This window comes from Thermobia domestica, chromosome 16, assembly GCF_964235325.1.
Source record: "Thermobia domestica chromosome 16, izTheDome1.hap1.1, whole genome shotgun sequence".
Taxonomy (NCBI): domain Eukaryota; kingdom Metazoa; phylum Arthropoda; class Insecta; order Zygentoma; family Lepismatidae; genus Thermobia; species Thermobia domestica.
Window position 1 is genome coordinate 121,304,502 of NC_137469.1, and position 21,765 is coordinate 121,326,266.

Below are 21,765 nucleotides of genomic sequence, written 5' to 3' on the forward strand. Positions count from 1 at the left end.
GCGGAGATTGAGTTAAGAACGATATGGTGCAGTTGGTGCCACAACGGATATCACACAAGATCAGGTGGAGGACAGCGATCCGAAAAGCAGACCCTAGCTAATTGGGAAATAACTTTCAGTTAGGACAACAAGAAGACTGTTGGAATATGCAGCTCACGAGTGGATGCTGTAGAACTGAGTGGGAAACGACCCCGAGGCCGGCCAAAGAAGAATTGCGGAGATTGAGTTAAGAACGATATGGTGCAGTTGGTGTCACAACGGATATTACACAAGATCAGGTGGAGGACAGCGATCCGAAAAGCAGACCCTAGCTAATTGGGAAATAACTTTTTGTTAGGACAACAAGAAGACTGTTGGAATATGCAGCTCACGAGTGGATGCTGTAGAACTGAATGGGAAACGACCCCGAGGCCGGCCAAAGAAGAAGTGCGGAGATTGAGTTAAGAACGATATGGTGCAGTTGGTGCCACAACGGATATTACACAAGATCAGGTGGAGGACAGCGATCCGAAAAGCAGACCCTAGCTAATTGGGAAATAACTTTCTGTTAGGACAAGAAGAAGACTGTTCGAATATGCAGCTCACGAGTGGATGCTGTAGAACTGAGTGGGAAACGACCCCGAGGCCGGCCAAAGAAGAAGTGCGGAGATTGAGTTAAGAACGATATGGTGCAGTTGGTGCCACAACGGATATCACACAAGATCAGGTGGAGGACAGCGATCCGAAAAGCAGACCCTAGCTAATTGGTAAATAACTTTCAGTTAGGACAAGAAGAAGACTGTTGGAATATGCAGCTCACGAGTGGATGTTGTAGAACTGAGTGGGAAACGACCCCGAGGCCGGCCAAAGAAGAAGTGCGGAGATTGAGTTAAGAACGATATGGTGCAGTTGGTGCCACAACGGATATTACACAAGATCAGGTGGAGGACAGCGATCCGAAAAGCAGACCCTAGCTAATTGGGAAATAACTTTCTGTTAGGACAACAAAAAGACTGTTGGAATATGCAGCTCACGAGTGGATGTTGTAGAACTGAGTGGGAAACGACCCCGAGGCCGGCCAAAGAAGAAGTGCGGAGATTGAGTTAAGAACGATATGGTGCAGTTGGTGCCACAACGGATATTACACAAGATCAGGTGGAGGACAGCGATCCGAAAAGCAGACCCTAGCTAATTGGGAAATAACTTTCTGTTAGGACAACAAGAAGACTGTTGGAATATGCAGCTCACGAGTGGATGCTGTAGAACTGAGTGGGAAACGACCCCGAGGCCGGCCAAAGAAGAAGTGCGGAGATTGAGTTAAGAACGATATGGTGCAGTTGGTGCCACAACGGATATTACACAAGATCAGGTGGAGGACAGCGATCCGAAAAGCAGACCCTAGCTAATTGGGAAATAACTTTCAGTTAGGACAACAAGAAGACTGTTGGAATATGCAGCTCACGAGTGGATGCTGTAGAACTGAGTGGGAAACGACCCCGAGGCCGGCCAAAGAAGAAGTGCGGAGATTGAGTTAAAAACGATATGGTACAATGTATGCCACAGTGGATATGACACAAGATCAGGTGGAGGACAGCGATCTGAAAAGCTGACCCCAGCTAATTTGAAAAAAGGCTTAGAAGAAGAAGATCTATATGAGAGAAAACTATAGAAAAAATTTCAACTTTGATGTTTGACTATAAACAATGTAATGAATTTTCAAAAATTGGACAATTAGCGAAAATTTGCGCCTTAACCATTTTTCTTTCAAAAAATTACCTTAATTGCGCCGTAGATATGTTGTCATTGCTACTTCCACATATCTATATGAAAAAAATCATTATCAGTAAAAAAGAAAATAATTAATACTACCATATTAATCTGATCTATAATATTGAGAAAAAAACTTACGTTCATATTTTTTCTAATCTGAATGACTGTTAAGGAGAATATTTATTTCTTCAGAGGTTTTGTGGAATGGTATGTGATCTTACTGTTGAAGTTGTAGGTTCAAGAGGTGATGTTTTTCTTAGAATTTTTAGATACCCGCACGATCAGTCGCAGACTTCTTAAATGACATCCTAGGTCCTGGAGGATGGTAAAATTTTACAACACATCATTGTTCTCCAAACTGAGTTCTTCAACCTGAACCAACCCCCACTATTCATCATAGACATATAGCACTATCATTTGTATGTGAAGTCAAGTTCAGGAATTGGCAAACATAATGTTTTTTCTAAATGCCCTGTTTCGATATTACATAGCATCTAATTACGTTTTCTGAAACGTCATGAAATTTGTATTTTCTTGTTCCTTTGACCCATAAAAAAATTTCAAATCTAGTTTTAAGTGCTTGGATATGAGTAGCATTTGTGTGTGTGTGTGTGTGTGTGTGTAGGTGTAGGTGTAGGTGTGTGTGTGTGTGTGTATGTGCTACGAGTGAATATGTAATACATTTAGTGTTTGCTTTCCAGAAATGGTACGCTTTCTCTACACCGAGGATTTGATCCCTTTGCAAGCTGGCTTTATTTACTTCACAGTTTGTTGTGCCTCCTACTTTATAACACGCATTCTTGCCATAGCAGGCAAGAAATATATGCCACTCAGTTTCCAGTCCAAAATGTGTTTTTTGGTTGCAAATGTTCATATATATTTCTGTTCTTATATTGGCTGCTTCTTTCATCCGAAAAGGAAATAAAGATTATCCAGAGACATGGTTCTTTACTCACTGTACTTATTCTTAATTCAATTGTAATAATCAGTTTTAAGTTTACAATTGCGCACGTAAGTTACAATACTGGGATTGGATTATAACTTGTAAGTTATAATACTGGGATAATACTACTTTTATGTGGGATTCGTTATCAATCTTTAATTCTGATAGACCTAATTAACTTTTTTATTTGAATGTCGTAAGCTTATTGTAAGGTGTAAGTCATTTAACATTAAAAGAGAAATAACAAATTAAAACAATGTGCTCTATTATTCAAGTTAATAAAGTATTTAGTTCAGAAACAAATGGTAGTTTAAACATACGCTTTGTGTGCAATTTTTAAATATTCGTTATTATAATTTTCTGTTATATAAATCTATATTTTGTATGTATATATATTTCGTGTCCCACGGTAGACATCATACTTCAAACTGCAAAAATTAGAAAATTTCAAATTTAAATGAAAACCGTAAGAATTGTAGGAAACGCTTAGAGTAATTTTCAGAGTAATGTATTGTTGACTCCCCAGCATCTGCACCATGTTGACTCCTTGGTTTAGTGTCTATATTTTTGGGGGATGAAATTGAACGCAGGAAAGTTACCTTTTGTTTACCTTTTAGAATGAACGGTAATATTGAATTAAACATAAGCTATATGAGAGGTAATGATTTCCGTGAAATAATAACTTAATTTTAACCATTAATTTGTTTATGTATTTTTAATTTGTGTGTAAATTTTTGTGTACTGTGTTGGATGGTAATATCGTGTATTTTATTTTTGTCAAATAGAATACGACATTTTTTGACATTGAATTGCTGACAACAGATTTAGAAAGTAACATACCTCCAATGTTTTTGTTGTTTTTGGAATGATGATCGGCTCCTTTGCAGCTATTTCAGATGGTTGGCGTAATAACTGGATTTAAGTTTCCTGGCCGTCGTGGTAAATTACTCGAATAGTAAATCGGTTTTATTTAAACGTTTATAGTAACAATAATAAAATGTAGAGTTACCGAGTTTAACTGAAATTACTTATTTTTATACATTAACTTTTTCGGTAATTGTAATAGTATAAGTTTGTAATTTTAAAAGTGCAACTGCGCGCCTTCGCTCTCCGAAGGTATTTCGTTTCAATTTCCGTTTTAATTATACACGGAATCGCTTTTTAAATCACCCGGAATCACTGTCGAGACCTTTCATCCTTGGGTTTTAGTTTACTTTTTTGATTTTGAAATTTGCCTTTTTAACATAACGTTAAAAGCGTTTTTTTTTTGCTTCAGGAAACTTTTTAGTTTTTTATGACTGTTTAGTGACTACAATTTTTTAGAACGCCGGTGTTTGCAATATTTGGTAATTTTGACATACCCAAAATTGTGTTTGTGTTAACAAACATTTTACAAACTTTATGACATTAGATTTCTGTAATGTTTTTCAGTAATACATAATTCAGATTTTGTTTTCATTTTTAACAATTAAAATAATTTGTTAAATTGTAATTTCCTTAATGCCTATGTTTTATAAATTAAATGCAATTTTAAATTTTTATGTAATTTGTTTTGTTGTTTATTTTTTAACTTTGTTTTGCTAAATGTCATTTAATAAATTAATATTTGAAATTTATTTGTACATTAAAAATAAAATTAACATAAAAAATAAAATAAAATAATTAAATATATGCGTACTGCTACACTATAATTTTCAGTTAGTAACGTTCAATTAAGCTCTTTACTCTAAGAGAGAAAATTCAAGAAGAAAGAGTGCTAACAAAAATGGTGTTTATTGCAATGTTTTTGAATAATTCAGTCCTAAGACATTCAAGTTTATGCTAACGTCTGCAAAGTCGCTAATTGGCACCCACTGATCAACAAAAATAGCTGCCACTCATAAACGAACTGGGATTACAATGCCGGCAATGTACTATAAGGTAACAATACATGAAAAAAGAAATTAATAAATTAAAAATTGTCAAGGAATTCTCATTGGATCACCTCATATGGATTCATCTACTACAGACTTACAAGTCGTCTCCTTAATTTGAAATTGTAGAGATAAGATTGACACAAGGACCAAACTTGACATCAAGAGTGATAATATGACTAAAGCAGTTTGGTGAAGGGCAAATAATATTTTATTAATTTTAACATTAATAATTTGTAAACTTTTATTTTTACTGTTGCATGACACTATATTTTATGCTAAATGTCTACGTGAAGGGTCAATATGTATTGTATGTGTTCTTAGCTTACACGGGAACATACAGTATATTTATCTTGAATAGTTCATAGACGGTCAACAAATCGCTAGAATTACTGTTCTCTGGTAAAGAATATCTTTGGATACAATCAGAAAGATTATAAAATAAATAAAACATTGAAAACTTGGTTTTATCACCTGTAGAGTGATTTTGGTACTTCTTTTTGAATGAATAAAAATGTCCCCATCCTTTCAAATTAGCAATACAATTCGTATCTTACTCCAACAAACTAGTTCTCCATTCTTCTTTATAACAATATTGCAAATGCTTCCAGTATTTCCTTAGGGGTGCGGTGGCTCAGTGGTAGAGCGTTCACCTCCGGTGCTTGGGGTCCCTGGTTCGATCCCAGCTCGCGCCGCGTGGACTTTGTGGTGGACAAACACCGTGCTGGTGGGTTTTCTCGGGGCTCTCCCGTTTCCTCCCGCTTTCTTCATTCCACCATTTCATTCATTTCTCAACTCCACCGCCTCCTTTAGCCTAACCGGCATAAATGTGGGACGTAAAACTCAAAGATTTCACTTCCAGTAATACAACACTGTACAAACAGTGAGTGCGACTCTACAATGAATGGAACTCATGAACACGGAAATGAAAAAGCGAGCACTATCATCGATTATTCAAATCGTCAAATAAAGGGCAAGTAAATTTAATAGCTAAATAAAGCTTCGTATATTACATCATTAATAAGATATGTACTTACTAAACAACGTATGCTTGATGGTTCATGTTCTTCCATTAAATTTAAGTTCCTAAGCTCCTTTTCAGTATTTCTTAACTCAGCTTGAAGCTTACGATACTCTTTTTCAGTAACTTCTTTCTCTTTTCTCTTGCTCTTCGACCTTTCCAAAAGCTGTTGCAACTGCTGGGTCTTAGTTTCCAAAATAGTTTCGTTCTCATGCAACTTGTCTTGTAAAGAGCTGCAATGAAAACAAAGTAGTGTACATCATAATATTACAAATAGTATTTGTCAATATTATATTCCCTATGTTAACAGATTGGAACTGTAATCTATATTACGAATACATTACTTACAAGCAAGGTTTTTCAAGTGTCACTCCCCGATTTGCTTGAAACTCCTGGGGTGAACAAAGGAATCAAAAGTAGGACATACGTGTTTTCTTTATATCGTCCAACATGAAAATTGAAGGGGGTAAACACCCTCCTAAAATGCGAACATAGCGCAATATGACACATTTTTGCAAGACCATAATTAGCAACGCACAATTGGAATTTCCTTGAAACTCCTGGAGTGAATAAAGGAATCAAGAGTAGGACATACTTCTTTTTTTATATCGGCCAACATGGGTGATGAAGGGAGTAAACAATCCTCTCAACTGCGAACATACGCAACACTACACCTGTTAAGAAGACCATAACTAGTTACGCCGTTAGAGATATAATTGGCTAATGTTGGAAAACAGCTATAAGTTTGGTCACTGTACGTGACACAATATTGGGCGCCCGCTTAAATGCTCACAACCACGTTTTTGAGTTCGGAAATGAAGCCAGGTTATGCTACTGACTTGCCTGGAGAGCCCGCCGCTGCAGATCTACGTCTTGCAGCGCTAAATGTGCACCGACGGCCGTTCGAAAGTTCTGAAACACGTCGAGCAACACCTCACGTAATTGTCTTTGCGTGTTCCACCTGAAGAGACTTGCTTTTCCCAATGGTAAGACTATTTTCGGGACGTTACTTTCTCGTAGTGTCGCATAACGGACGTTACGACAATCTCTTTCGTTTCTCACTCTTCCATAATTCAACTGCATACCTCTTGTATTCCAAGTCCACAGACTCACTACTCACAACACCGCAGGTCCCCTTCATCCCCCACATTGGCCGATAAAAAAGACATGTTTGTCCTACTTTTGATTCCTTTATTCACTCCAGGAGTTTCAAGCAAATCGGAGTGTGACACTTGAAAAACCTTGCTTGTTAGCAATCTGTAAAACATATAATTACATTATTTAAGTGTTTCCTAAGATAAAATAATTACAGCTTCTATATATTCTGTATGCGTTAATAAACACACTGATGAAAGCGTTAAATAACTTAAAAACACATTTGTAACAGTTTCGATAATATACCCAACCCAAGACATTAACAGAAGGTAAAAGATTACACTCGTTCTTCCTGGGACCAATATGGTGAAAAGTGAAGGTTGTACTTGATTATGATAGAACATCTTTTCCTTTTATAATTAAGTTGTTATCTTGAACTGTACTTTCATAACATGACTGATGAAGGCATTATCGAAACTGTTTCTCGAAGATTTTAATACGCATTTTGAATGCTTTAGTATACTTTAGTATGCTTTAGTATGCTTTATTAATACAAACAAAATAATATCTTTCTTTTGTATCTAAAGCTAGAGATCGGAATATGGTAGACGCAAATACATTCCCAATCCTTTTTCAGAATCATAAGCTTCAAAGTATTGTAGTTTCATAGAACTACTATAACTGCCATATTGTAAGTAGACAACTAGTTCAAATTCTACTTAGTCCTTCCTCGTCACCAATGTTTCTACTAACTGAATACTATAGTGTTGGTAGGCCTAAATATTTGATTCCTTTTTATGTTTTACACACTTCAGCTGATATTATTACTCCATAATTGAGCATAAGAAGTTCAACTTTTCGCTGTTCAGATATTTACATATATCTCGTGTACAATAAGCATTTCTTCTTCTAACAGAATGTTATTTGCTTTCCCGTAATTGTCCATTATTCAGTTTATATATGAAGGGCACAGGGGAAAAAACAACTGAGTCACAAAACTGAAATTTTACAGGAGAGCAAAAACAAAGTTTAAAACGTTTTCACATAAAACACAGAATTTTTACGAAAATGGTTACGGTTCTTTTTTGCATGTTGGTTCATTGTTATTATGTTATTAAATAATTACTGCCGTAATATATATTAACAACATAGGTATGATTGCTTTTATATTAGTGATCAGGGACTGAGTTGTTTTTTCCCCTGTATATTTATAAATTGTAAATGAGATTATATTTTTAAAGCCTTTTTTAAGGATTGAACATACAAAAAAGAATAAGATACAGCATTACACGTAAAAGTTTCTACTTGATGAAACTAAAAATAAAACTGCTCCCATAGTTACTAAAATTCTTGAATTTAGAACAGTTCTTGAATTTAGCACTTTGTTTGTAACATGCTGCAAAACACACACACACACACACACACACACACACACACACACACACACACACACACACACACATACAAACAAACAATACAGTAGTTATCCTCTGTAAATGAACCAAATTTATAATAGCTGTTTTTGCTAAAACTATTATTGTTACATGAACTTTGATTGTTGTAAGGGTAATTGTTACGTTTCATTACTTTTGTGAATTGCGACAAGTTATGATTTTATTATGGTTTGTTGTAAATATTCATTGAAAATTAATGCAAAACTATTCGGCCACAAGTCGTCTATAATTTTATTTTAAAGTAAGAACAGTGCAAGAACTAATCACTGGGTAAAAAGATTATTATCCAACCTTTTAAAAATCGGGTTCTGCATCTGGGACATCAACATCTGGAAAGACCACAGCAGTTTCATTGGCAGCAAGGAGAATCTCATAAAATTCCTTTGAACCTTCCTCCTCAGAATTTCATTAGCACTTTAAGATCATTGCACTTCTCTTTTGTCAAGGCTATTGGAGCTACGTACTTTGGGGCTGGTACAGTCAAAACTTCGACGGGCAGTACATTTTTTCTTTCTCTCTTCTTCTTCTCTTTTTCTATTTCAACATCGGTTTGCCTTACGTTAGACGTGTAAAGTGCTCCGTTGTAGACGTTTCTATGCTCAACTGATAGAGACTTTGACTTAGTGAATCACAGTTGTTTCACAGGTCTGACAGGAAAACAAAATTTCTTTTTGTAGAATTTAGAAGACGAAAAGTTACCCCAATCCTTGAATAACGGTTGCTCACATTTTATAACTTCAAAAGGGCTTGGCTTCATTCGTGATCCCTCAAGAACTGTCCACCCATTTGGTGTTTCGGCTCTTGCAGTTTTTGGTATAAGACCCATACTTTTGTCAGTCTCCATGTATGAGTGGCCTCGTACTGGAAATGTTACAACAACAGTGTCAAACTTATTTTGCATAACAGAAACGTAGTGCAAGAACGTAATAATGGTGTAGTTTTTATTCTGTCCACCACATGAGTCTGCAAATATGTATAGTGTATTGACATATTTGCTTAAATAAATGTCAAAGAAATTACTAAGCATCGACGCAACATCATCCGCACCTTTTTTCGCAGTAGTTTCGTCATATGTGTACATCACAGAAACATCATTCGACAGTACATGCACGTTAAAAATGTAAAATGTCAGCTGGCGTCTGAAATACACTTCACCAGTTGATACGTTTGGGGTTGGAAGGTTTCTTCCAAAATCAATACATATAGCTTCCACTTCATTATATTTTCTAGATTCTTGCTTAGCTTTATTTTTTAGCTTGTAAAACCATTCGGCTTGTTTAAGCTTTTTCCATTAACAGTTTTTCCCTGTTTTTTAGTAGTGCTAGTTTTTCATCATTATTTCCACTGGCTGTTATTTTCCTATCAATTTCAGTTAATTTGGCTTTTTGCTCATCACATCAAGAACAGGTATCAGTGCGAGGATACCCGAATCCAATATTAAATTCGGAAACAAATATCTGACGAAAACTTTCATAAGACATCTCAAGAACCGGATATTTATTCAAAAACATTCCTAGCAAAACCTTAGCATTTAAAACTTCAGACGAATATACTTTCTTGGAGTCATTTAAACTGTAGTGAGCCTGGCGACCTTACAATGATCCTAAAAAAATCAATTGCCAATTTACGTGTGTCCTGGGAAATTTTATGTGGTCTGTTTGCGTGTTTCCCTCTATGGCCTTTAGGGCCCTGGCCTGTTAGCATTAAAGACCGTTTTATAGTGTGCAACTTAAAAGATTTGACTCCAAAAATGGATTGAAATCCCTTGAAACAAACTGGGACTTCGACAGCCGAACCTTCCCGTACGACCCTAACTTTGTAGGCAAAAGAACTGCCTTTGCCTAGCTTCATCTTCACGCTTCCTAGGCCTCCTTTGAGCACTCGTGCCTTTCACAGTGGCAGTCAGTTCCAGTTTCATAAGATGATGGTCTTAACTTCTTCATGACATCAGTTATTCTACCAGTCTTTCTACGTTTCTTTGTAGATTTACATTCACTCAGTGGAGTTGAATGTTCGCAATCACTAACATCACTTTGGACTTCACCATCAATCATTTTGACACACTGTACGCATTTAAATCACAAGTAACGAAACACACAGTAAGCTCACAACACAGTACAGTACAGAACATAACCTCAAAATGGGAGACCTCACAAGTTCGCGCATGCGTTAGTCGTCTGCAGTTAGCGGACTGAGTTGTTTCTTAGCCTGTACCAACTTGACGCAGTTGTTTCTTCCCCTGAATGACATTTCTTTCGACTGCTATATCTCTTGACAGAGTTGCCTGTTTGCCTTCATGTTTCGGCATGTTAAAATATAAGCTATGTACTACCTGTTGCCAACATAAACTCATTTTTCGATTTTTTTTGACTCAGTTGGTTTTTCCCCTGCACCCTTCATTATAGCAGGATGTCTTCTGAAAATTCAGTTTGCAAAAGAAGCATAAATGTATTCTGCAAATACTTTTCATTTACCAAATTAATCATTTGAAGCATCCGTTCAAAATATATCCACAGTTTCAACTTTTCCATAAATACTACAAGATTACAGATTTCTATAGATAGTTTCTTACATGAAGGGAAGAAGTATTTTTATCTTAGTTACTAGCCGAAATACATGTGAAGATATAAAAATACTGTACGGAGCAAGAGAGATGAAACCTAACTACCAAATGGAATAATTACATGAAGAGTAAATAACAAAAAATATGTACCAAGTGTCTAAATCAAATAAAAAAAAGTAGTAAAACACACGTGATGAAACTTCCTAATATCTATTTCTTTCAATTTATTTCCATTAATTTACATTCAACTTCGATTTTTTCAAGAAAATACGTATAAGGATACCATCTTACGATCGCTATATCTAGTGAGTGAGCATGAATCAATAATTTTTGAATTAAAATGACCCCGTAAGCACCGCAGATTGCTATCTATGTAAATGAATCATATTTCACCACCCAGCACTTAATATTTTAACACATCTTTTCCCACGAGTACATTTCCGAAGCATCACTATTTGCCTCTGAAATGTAATTTCTACTTACTTAATAACTTCATCCATATTAATTTGAAGATACTTCGCTTTTGTTGTGAAACAAGCATATGACCTATACCTAGGATCAGGATAGAAAGTGTCTCCTTTCATTGTGATAGCTCGCATACAATTTTGTGGAACCCTGAAATAAATATTAATACTTTGTATATCATGTACTAATATGTTTCGAGTGGCAAAATTACACCTAATTAAAAAGTAACTGATATATAACTAGCTAAAACATTTTGACGAACTCATAGGCCCAATGCTTTATGATACTAGTCTGTTCTAAGCTAATTCACAGAGAACTGCTTTTTTGCCCTTTGCTCAAATGTTGCCTTATATTAATATCTTGTCCTCAATTTACGATAGGTATATTTCTTCCGGCTTACCAACTACTTCCTTTGCCCCTCTGGCGTATACCTAATGCGAGCTACAGTCATTGATAAACTCTGAGCACGCTACTAATTTTTCAGATTCTTTCAAAGACATATATCTATACAAAACCTAATTTGTTGGACTTTTTTCCGTAAAATAAGCACCATTGCTTATATAAAGAAACCGAGTCAGTAGTTTTGAAAGGTCATAAGACAGAAAATGACAATGTTGCTTTAGTCCAACTTTTCATTTATTTATTTTGTAACACCAATTGCTCACAACAAGTTGGTCACTTCGTACAATGACAAGAAAACTCTACTTTCTCAAATAAGGTCGATCATTGCAAATCTATCAGAATTTTCAAAAATTAAATAGTTTTTTCTATGTCCTCATAACTTTTTTTTACTTTTTGGTCCAGGAGTATATTTCTGTAATGTATTTTGCTTGAAGAAGTGATTTGTGTGCCGCAATACTACCAACAAGATTATAGATCTAAAGGTGTTGGGCCACCATCCTATTATGATACCGATTGCAATTGGTGCATGCATAGTTCCATTGGTTCTTCGGAAGGATTAACGTCTTTTCCGTTTGCTTGTTTCTCCAGTCAACTTGTCCTTAACAGAACTTGTTATTTCTGAACGATCCGTGCACTTCTGTGTAATATTTACACCATTTTGTGACTATATTCCAAGAGCTCGACACACTTCTCCGTTCGATCTCTGAGCGACGTTTGGCACTGGATAACTCTCTTTTATCAAAATAACCAATTGAACACGTGCTTTGACTCTCCGTTAACAATTCTTCTTTCACATTATACAGTACTTGCATGTTCTTCACATCATTCAACTGATTCACGCGAATGAAAATAATAAGATCGGATGTCACAGATTTGCAATCCAATGTTGCTTATATTACGACACGATCGAATACCACATAAGAAACTATTGGTTGAAGTAAAGAGACAAGTGCCGACAAGGGCTCATATACACATCACTAGGCATCGTTGAAAAGAATCATCATCAAGCAAATCGTTATGTTAGTTGTCTGTTCATTAGTTATTTGTTTGTTGCCAACATGGGCGGCGATTAGGGGGGGCAAAGGGGGGCAGTTGCCCCCGCACTTTTTTGAAGTAACCAATTAATGTATATAGTTTCATTTGGAAATGTAATGATTTTGTATGTGTTACTGATGAATAGGAAAAATGCTGCCATATAATATTTACTGTTGCGTGAATACGTATTGGTTGTCTTCCCGTGGAGTAAAGAAAGCTACAGTAATTGCGTTTTAATCGCCACAGAAAATAACCCCAAAAAATAACCTATTGGAGCACAATTTCAGCATACTTTCATTTCTTCTTACAAGGGCTCGATATGTTAGTGAGCCGCTTTGAAGCTAATGGAAAGAACATTATGCAAAAAAGTAGGGCCTATTTCACAAGTTATTCTTTAATTGCACAAAAATTGACAGTTCCTAAAATGTCTTTTCTTCTTTCTAAAGTAAGGAATATCGATTAAAAAGAGCGTGATAAGAAACAACTTCTACCTTTTCCATTGTTTCGTAGTGTAATATATGAGTGAAGTGTTGTGTTTAAGGATGTACGAGTGTATATGCAATAAAATTTAGTAAATTGAACATAATTCTAGGTTTTAAGTTTATTTTGTATAACTGAAGTGTGGATTGATTCTAAGTATTGTTGTGTTTTGATGTGTTCCAAGAAAGTGAAAACTGCACCTAATGGCAACGAACATATTTCAAGAAGTTGCAAAAGCAAATATTTCTTTAAATGTCGTAGCATATGCTTGTAGTATTTACTGCCTTTCATTTTCTAAGAGTAATAACATACATTTAATAGCATGTGTGGAATTAAATATTAAGTTTTTCATTAATCCTCAGTTTCAATATAACTTTAGCAAAACAAGCATCATTATTCATTACTATGATTAATATTATCCTTAATATTTATTTGTTTTGCAAATTTATTAAATAATCTGATCACACAATTTTCCACAATCTGATCACACAATCTTCTTACACTTTCGTTGTTTAAGAGTACAAAGGGCTAGTATCTACTTGCTTTGTTCTTCTCAATTTACTTAATAAACTATTATATACGATATACGGTATTTTAACTGAAAATATAGTATCCTCTTAGTTATACAACCTTTCGTCAAACAAAATGTTAGAAACAGCCAGGAAAACTAACATTTATATACAAATATTCAGATCATGTCTTGCCCCCTCACTTTTAACGTCCAACCGCCGCCACTGGTTGCCAAGCAGCTTTTCTCAATAAATTTGTCTCTATGTCAACAAGACCATGAATTTATTTATCCCTTGTGAACAACGTTGTTTATTTTCAAAAGAAGAGGCCAATAAACATAGTTTTGTAAGGATAAAGTGACTTTTGTTTGGAAAATTCTAAAAAAAAATTAATAGTATGCTGGTACCTTTAACAATGACTGTAAGTGTCCTACCTATCAATCTAACTACTCGTTATATATTCGATGATCCGTACATATTGTACAACCTGTTCCATTCCCCTCTACATTCGTATACTTTTATTCCAAAGAACTTTGTCAGAAAGTCTATCACGAACAACTTTAGCTTCTGTTTCATTCCTGCAAATTTGAAACGAACTGTCACATCCATTTACTACTGGAGGTAAATCTAAGTGTTTGCTTTATATAATTTAAGTTGTGAATTCTTTAACAATAATCACGAAGACGACAATTAAGAAAGTTTTACTCGTATGCCAGAATTGATTTAATTTTATAATTGTTGATGAGCGGATTTGATTCATTGTGGAATGGAGGCATATTCAAAGTAAATCAGGAAATATTTAAAAACGAACATCATATCTCACACAGGGTAGTACGTATTTAATTCCGTTAGTGGGAAGGAAGAGCATATTTGCCCTTGGTTGGAATAGAAATATGTCTATTTTTGCTCAAGCTATTAAAGAAACCCAGGCTCAGTTAGAAGTAGGACACGATACACAATGTATTTGAAGAGTGCACGTCGTACTAGTTGATCATAATATTGTATAATTATAGAAACTTGTTCCACATTAATTTGAGCAAACACAATTCCTTCCCCTTGCGTGTAGAATAAACTTGCCGAACCGTGGTCAGGCACGTCTGTCAGTGTAGTGTGTGAATTGAGAGAAAGTGTTTGTTTTTCTCGCTGAGCTCAAAATTCTCTTCTAACTGAACCGCTTTCGCAAAGAGAATGTTGCACACTTCTACAAAGTGTGTTTTCTCATTGGGCCGAAAATGCCACTAAAACTGAGTCGCTTTTCGGAGGTTTGTGCTGTAATCCTTTACAACCCAAAACTTAATGTTCTAATAATTAGCAAGCAGTGAAGAGCAAGGGCTGTGACACTAGCTGTAATTTAATGAAGAATGTCATATGGAAGGATAAGGGTCTCGTGTCATCAGCATTCGATTCTCCAACAAGGTGGGCAAGAACATGGCCGTAACACCACAATTCTCAATCCAAAGACAGATGGAGAACCTTGGGAACTGTCAACCACACCTTGCACTAACGGCTGAATCTTGAAAATCGTTCAGATTTACGTCACTTGGTTATGCTGTATGAGCTAAAGGAGACGGTGATGATGAAAAATGAATGAAGAAAGTAGTAGGAAACAGGAGAACCCACGCACACAGTATTTGTTCACCATAAAGTGCACTTGGTGAGGTGGGATCAAACCATGACCCCACGCACCAGAGGGGAACAACTGACTGCATCTTAACGATGTCTTGAAGACTGGCGGTTATAGCGTTAATGATGTTCACCAACAGGAACTCAAATGTAACGATTGAAAGCTGTACCTGTGGCATCTGGCAAGCTACAGGTGATCTCATATCGCTATATTGGATGAACCATGAGTGTACGTTTCCAACTATGGAAAATTAAGAGACATTATGCACAGATAAAAAGACGCAAAGCGCTTCACAATGTAGGTCCAAGCATGCAAAGAGGCTTTCTTGATGCTGCTGGCACATTGATTACTGGCAACCCTATCATCGAGGCAAATTGAAAATTTGCAAGCTGAAAAAGAATTTCAAAATTAATTTGCAATACTACCAGGAGTATATGCTGACACCAATTTACGAGCAGGGATTGCCACAAACGGACGGAAATGTAATCAACATGGTCCACATCCGTCAAGACAAAGCTTTGGTCTCACACCTCTAAACTATTCCTCGCATTCTACGAGGACATGGAGCTGGTTATTGGAATAGAAGCCATAACTTTGAACGAGATAACTAAGAAGCCTACAGAGGGAAGAAATATATGACTTTTTATAGATTTAGACTGCTTAAATGGGCTTTAAGCAAGAGCTGTGTAATTGCTGTGAGTGCAATCTGGAAAGCTGTGAAAGAGGAATAGAGAAAAACCCAACTTCTAATTATCCAACGGAATTAAAACTTCATTGCTAGGCCATCGTTCGGAACCTGAAGAGCCACATCGAGCGCTGCCGTACTTGGCGCCATGAATTTTTGTAACTAATTGGTAACTACAATTTGTATATACATAATACGCGGAACTGCCTCTGTAATTTATTGTTTTACATAGTTTTCATCAAGTTTTACAAGAGATTACTAAACTTTCCATAAGAACATCCTTAAAATATTTCCTCAAGACTTGAAGGAAACAACATGCGCGTATAATGAATAACTATGTCAATATTCAGTATTGTAATATTTTGTTCTCAATAAAAGTAAATAGGATACATATTTAAGAAATTGCTCACTTTTTACTCTAACTCTCTACGTAGTATTTTTGGCACTTAAGAGTTAAATATATAATTTTATTAAAGTATATTGGAGGTATAATACCTACCTAGAAGCATCACTCATGATTTCATAAGCTTCTTCGCTTGTAGGAATAAGCAATATACTCTCAATACTTAACTGATCTATTAAACAGTTTGTTATCACGGGATCCTCGATATTAAGCATATCTAAAACTGTACAATACTTCTCAGACTGCGCAGCAAATTGTGAAACATCATGAACCTAAAAATAAAATTTTAACAAATACAACTATTTTGAGTGAACATCATAGTAAGTATCGGTATATAGAATGTATTGGGTAAAATTTAGAGTGTGGGAGGGTATTGAGTCAAATTTAAGTGATTTAGTGCGACCCACGACCAGAATAGCCACACCACTCCATACTCCATCCACAATTAACATACATTCAATCATATTTAATTAATTAGTTTTAAATTAATAAATAATTGCTAATATTGGATTGGTGTTGTGTGAAGCCGAGTGCCCTCTGCTTCATCTGCATATCGAAATGCAGATGAGTGCACATTTACTCATTAAAACGCTAATTTTGTGAATAAATTAATTGCTTTTTAATTAGCTTGCATTTGCATATTGTATAATAAGTATGATACTATTCGGTAAACACTGTGCGAAATACGGTAGTATTAATAATCTTTTGATATTTATATTTTTATTCATGTATGTACATTCTTCGTAGGTTTATTAATGTCACTAGATATTCGCGTGCATCTCTTTAAGGGAAGTAGGATGTAAATAACTACATGCATCATCGTATTTAAATATTCTATATATGAGAATATAAGAGGAAAATGTATTATATTTACTTACTTCGTATAACGAAATCTTGGAGTTTCACGATGCCGAGAGTGCCGAGAGTCACTTCTCGGGCGTATACGCGTATGTATAGATGGTCGAGCTTTAGCTAAAGTGTCAGGTGATTTATTCGACCGGCCCATGCCTCCCTTGTCTGTTCTCCAAGATATTTGTGACAAATCGTGGTTCAGTTGTGTAGATGCAACGGAAATGTTTTTACAGATAAAAGTGAAGGAAAGTGACCAAAAATATCTTGGCTTTTTACATGAAGGAATTTCATACGTATTTCAAAATTTACCGTTTGGAACCAAACAAAGCCTTGCCTCGTGTGTACGTGCGCTTGACATGATTATTGGTACTGAAGCAAGAGAGTACTGCGGCCAGTATGTCGATGACCTGATTTTGGCCGACAAAAGCTTCAGTGAACACCTAGAACACTTAGACAGACTGTTGAGTTTACTTACTGCAGGTGGCCTAACTCTCAGGCTAAAGAAATGTAATTTCGCGAGAAAGAAATTGAACATACTTGGTTTCCAGCTTTCTCAACACGGTATCGGCAAAGATCCGGAGAAAGTGAAGTCGGTGTTGGATTTCAGAACACCTAGGAATGTGAAAGAACTTAGATCATCTATAGGTTACTGTCAATATTAGATGCTTCAGTAGAAAGTACTCAGCAGTCTTATATCCGTTGTTCAGCAGTCATGTGCATAGTGGTTTAGTGATTAGTGAAATTTTGTGTTATTTACTGTTTATGGGATTATTGTATACATGTTAGTATAAGTTAAGGCTAGGGAAGCCTGAATTCTCGGTATTTAGTTATTTTGCTTATTGTTTGAGTAATTATGTTTCATTTATCTTGTGTATTGTGTAATATAACTTTGATAATTCTTGCACTAAAAAGAAATGTGCACCCTATTTGATCCACGTCCCGTGTTAGTGAACACAGCACCTGGTATCAAAGGGGGGAAAATATTGTCTGAAGCCGAGTGCCCTCTGCTTCATCTGCATATCGAAATGCAGATGAGTGCGCATTTACTTATTAAAACGCTAATTCTGTGAATAAATTAATTGCTTTTTAATTAGCTTGCATTTGCATATTGTATAAGTATGATACTATTGGGTAAACACTGTGCGAAATATGGTAGTATTAATATTCTTTTGATATTTATATTTTTATTCATGTATGTACATTTTTCGTAGCTTTATTAATGTCACTAGATATTCTCGTGCATCTCTTTAAGGGAAGTAGGATGTAAATAACTACATGCATCATCGTATTTAAATATTCTACATATGAGAATATAAGAGGAAAATGTATTATATTTAGTTACTTCGTATAACGAAATCTTGGAGTTTCATGATGCCGAGAGTGCTTGAACAGAGTTTTTTTCCTTGGCGACAGCTTTCTGCGCTGAAAGTCTGTTGACAATTGTTGGCTACTGTGAGGAAGAAGAAATGACTAGAGTGAACAGGGAAGGAATGGAATAATGACATAGAAAGTATGCAGGAAACTTCCTCTGTAAAGACTCACTAGATGGAAACAGTGAGCGAACAACGCACTCTATGCTTTGTGTAAATTGTCATAAAATTTTTAGCATCTATATGATGGTTTTTCAATTTCTATACGGGTGCTTTTCACACCTTTTGAAAGAATGTCGCACTTCTCGAGCTCGTAGCGTCCCTACGCAGTGACGGTTACCGTCAGCCGACGGGCCTTTTTCTATTTTTCCCAAAATGCACTGCGTGTTTGAAATTTTGTATGTTATTTTGATTATTTTCATGTGTAATTAACTAATACTATCGTATTCCGCTCACAAGTTCTTGGAAAGTCCGCTAAAATTCATAATTTGATTGTTATCGTGTTTCCCTACGTCCAAGACATTTAGATCTTGTGTGTATTGTCAAAATTAGTTGACATCAACAGGTGTTCCTTCTCTCTCTTTCTTGGAAAGATGGCAGCCGAATTTAGCAGAAGCTTATAGGGATGGCATGGAAAAAAGATTCCCTACGTTGAAAACATTGTATGTCATCTGTGTATCTATGTAGAATCATGCTCTGTGTATCTTATAATATCGTTATGTATATCTAATCATGTTTTCCCATGCTGTATATAGTTATAATCCATGACAATAAGTGTTGCTTACATGGTTTCTGCTCTGGACAATTGTTTGTCCAAGAACTTTTGAAACTGCCGCTTGGAGCAGTGGTGGCAGCACATGTCACGTATGGTTGGAGACTGGCTGTGCAGTTCTTCCGCTTCTTGGCTTTGAGGCTGCACAGACCACCCAAGTTTTAGCCTCCGGCTACAAACATTTCCTCTGACGTTTCTTGGAAGAGCGAGTCGCTGGGTTTCCTGGAGGCGACCAAACTATGGAGGGAAATTGTGACAGTGCTGTTTTTAGTAGTTGATAGAACCCAGGACAGTGAAGCACGTTCGGCTCCCTGGAGTCCTGTAATATTTGTATATAAGATATTATATTCCGGGTTTTAGGTGTGTGAAAGTATCTATTCACAAAGTGCTGGAATACTCTACTCTAGTTATCATGTGAGAGATATATAGAAGTTTAAAAGACAAACTGTGCAACGCTGTATTCCTTCTCACATAATTACTTATTTGTCATATAGTGTCATTTTCATCATGTGTAAGTACTTTGGCTATAATGGCCATGCAGCAGTTGAAATTAGAAGTACCATAAAGTTAAAGTGACTTTCAAACAGTGCATCGCACTTACAGTTTCATCTCGTCTTGTAATAATGTAAATTTTTACAAACAGATCTCACCAGAGCCATTTGCCTGTCCCAGTTTATGGACAGGGCTCTCCAGAACTTTTAAACGGAGACAAAAAGGAGATCTTGTTTAGTTATGCTGTTAAGCATTTCTGTGGAGGGTATGAACACTATTACGTCATCCAAGTGTCTATCACTACTACTACCAGAACTGTTCTAAGTTTCGTACAATAGACGACAAGGGAACTATTAGGATTCCTCAGACTATGGTGTTATTATCATAGCAACAAGTCAATGTCTCTTCAAGTGCGTGCAGAGACTCTCGAAAGAAGTGGACAGTTATTATTCACATAATGAAACTGTACGACGGAATTTATTTTTATTTTTATTTTTATTTTTATTTTTATCTCTTCCTCAGCTCCTCATCTCACTATAAACTGTTAGAGACTATAAACTCTATTGAAATGAGGAGAAATATTCTTTTTGTGTTATTATTTTAAAAATAGTTGGGCTCTTTGAAGTCCCCAGTGTTTATCTGTTTAAATATGTAAATATCCAATACGTGTTATTTATCACAAGTTTTATTAATTAAACAACGAGTGTGATATATATATATTATTTTATCTAGAGCGTTTCAGTGGTGCACCAACATCAAAATAATCTATTCTAATATCGTGAAAGAAAGTGTGTTGTGGTTAACATGCATTCAGTGTGTGTTACTGTGAATAAATCTGCATACCAACCTGGCAAATAAATCACATTATCCTACCAGTAGCGAGATGGTTTTTGTTTTCCTGACTGGTGAGTACCCAAATTGCTAATTCTGATGTTTTCTTTGCAGGATGGAGAATTAAGGAAACAATAACTCCTTTTACTCTAGTATCTCTGACCACCTCCCTGGATGGGGCTCAGGGAGGCTTCGCCCCATGGAACCAAAACTACCCAGCTATGAATGTAAAGGGTAAACAAACAGGCTGCTACCTGTTCATTTGAAGTTTTTTTAACCTTATTGAATGTTCATACCCTTTACAAGTAGCTGCTGAGTCCATAGCTGTAGGTAAAATTAAAAAACCCTGAGATATTCATGAAATTTTAAACCCTGAGATGTTAAATTTGTTTGTTTTGTTTCTCATGCTCATGAAGGTCATAAGTGTGGTAGTGGCGGCTCCAGCAGGAAGTCACCATTAACTCCAAATAGGGATTTGTATACGAGAAAGAGCATTAATAATTAATTTTCATTTATATTTTTAATTAGTATGCAAATTCCCTCGTCACACCACCACCTTTCACAATATATGTGACTCCTATCAGCGGGAAGTACACAAGGAACTGGGTGTCCATCATAGTGCCTTCACAACGAAGTGAACCACCAGCATAGGCACTCCACAGTGTGATTGATATCTCCGCATGATACGCGTCATTTTCAAGCGCCAAAATAGTAAAAACTATAATACCAGATTTTTGGAAGCAGTACCTGCATCCACACACTTTTGCATTGATCAGCTAACGGTTGGATTCCATGATGACAGAAGTCTACGATAAGAAAGAGTCCTCAATTCATCGTTGTACCGGTCGGTCATCAGAGAAAGTCTTCCCTGCAAAGAAGCGATAAAGATGCCGGAAGAGGTGGTAGTGCAGTTGTGATTGACAAAGCAGATCTATTTTTCATCAAAAGTAATAATTCTATGCAGGAAGCCTTCCCGATTATTTCCTACACTCAGAGAATTGTTCATATTCGTACGGCTATTCTTGTTGATCGGTGTCATGTGGCACCCATGTGTCCAGCTTTCTTGTCGATTATGAGCGCCGCCGAACGACAGTGGTCTGATGTAGA

The 21,765-nt window shown here is 36.0% G+C and overlaps 1 protein-coding gene across 1 annotated transcript in view; it reads right to left on the reverse strand.

The window, feature by feature from the left end:
* LOC145673382 (structural maintenance of chromosomes protein 6-like) overlaps positions 1-21,765 on the reverse strand; it is a 260,927-nt gene that overhangs the window by 109,843 nt on the left and 129,319 nt on the right. The window contains exons 15-17 of the mRNA XM_081743030.1: positions 16,438-16,613; positions 11,222-11,353; positions 5,643-5,859 (exon numbers count right to left, since the gene is read on the reverse strand). Coding sequence (XP_081599156.1) covers positions 5,643-5,859; positions 11,222-11,353; positions 16,438-16,613 — 525 coding nt within the window. The remainder of the gene's footprint in view (positions 1-5,642; positions 5,860-11,221; positions 11,354-16,437; positions 16,614-21,765) is intronic.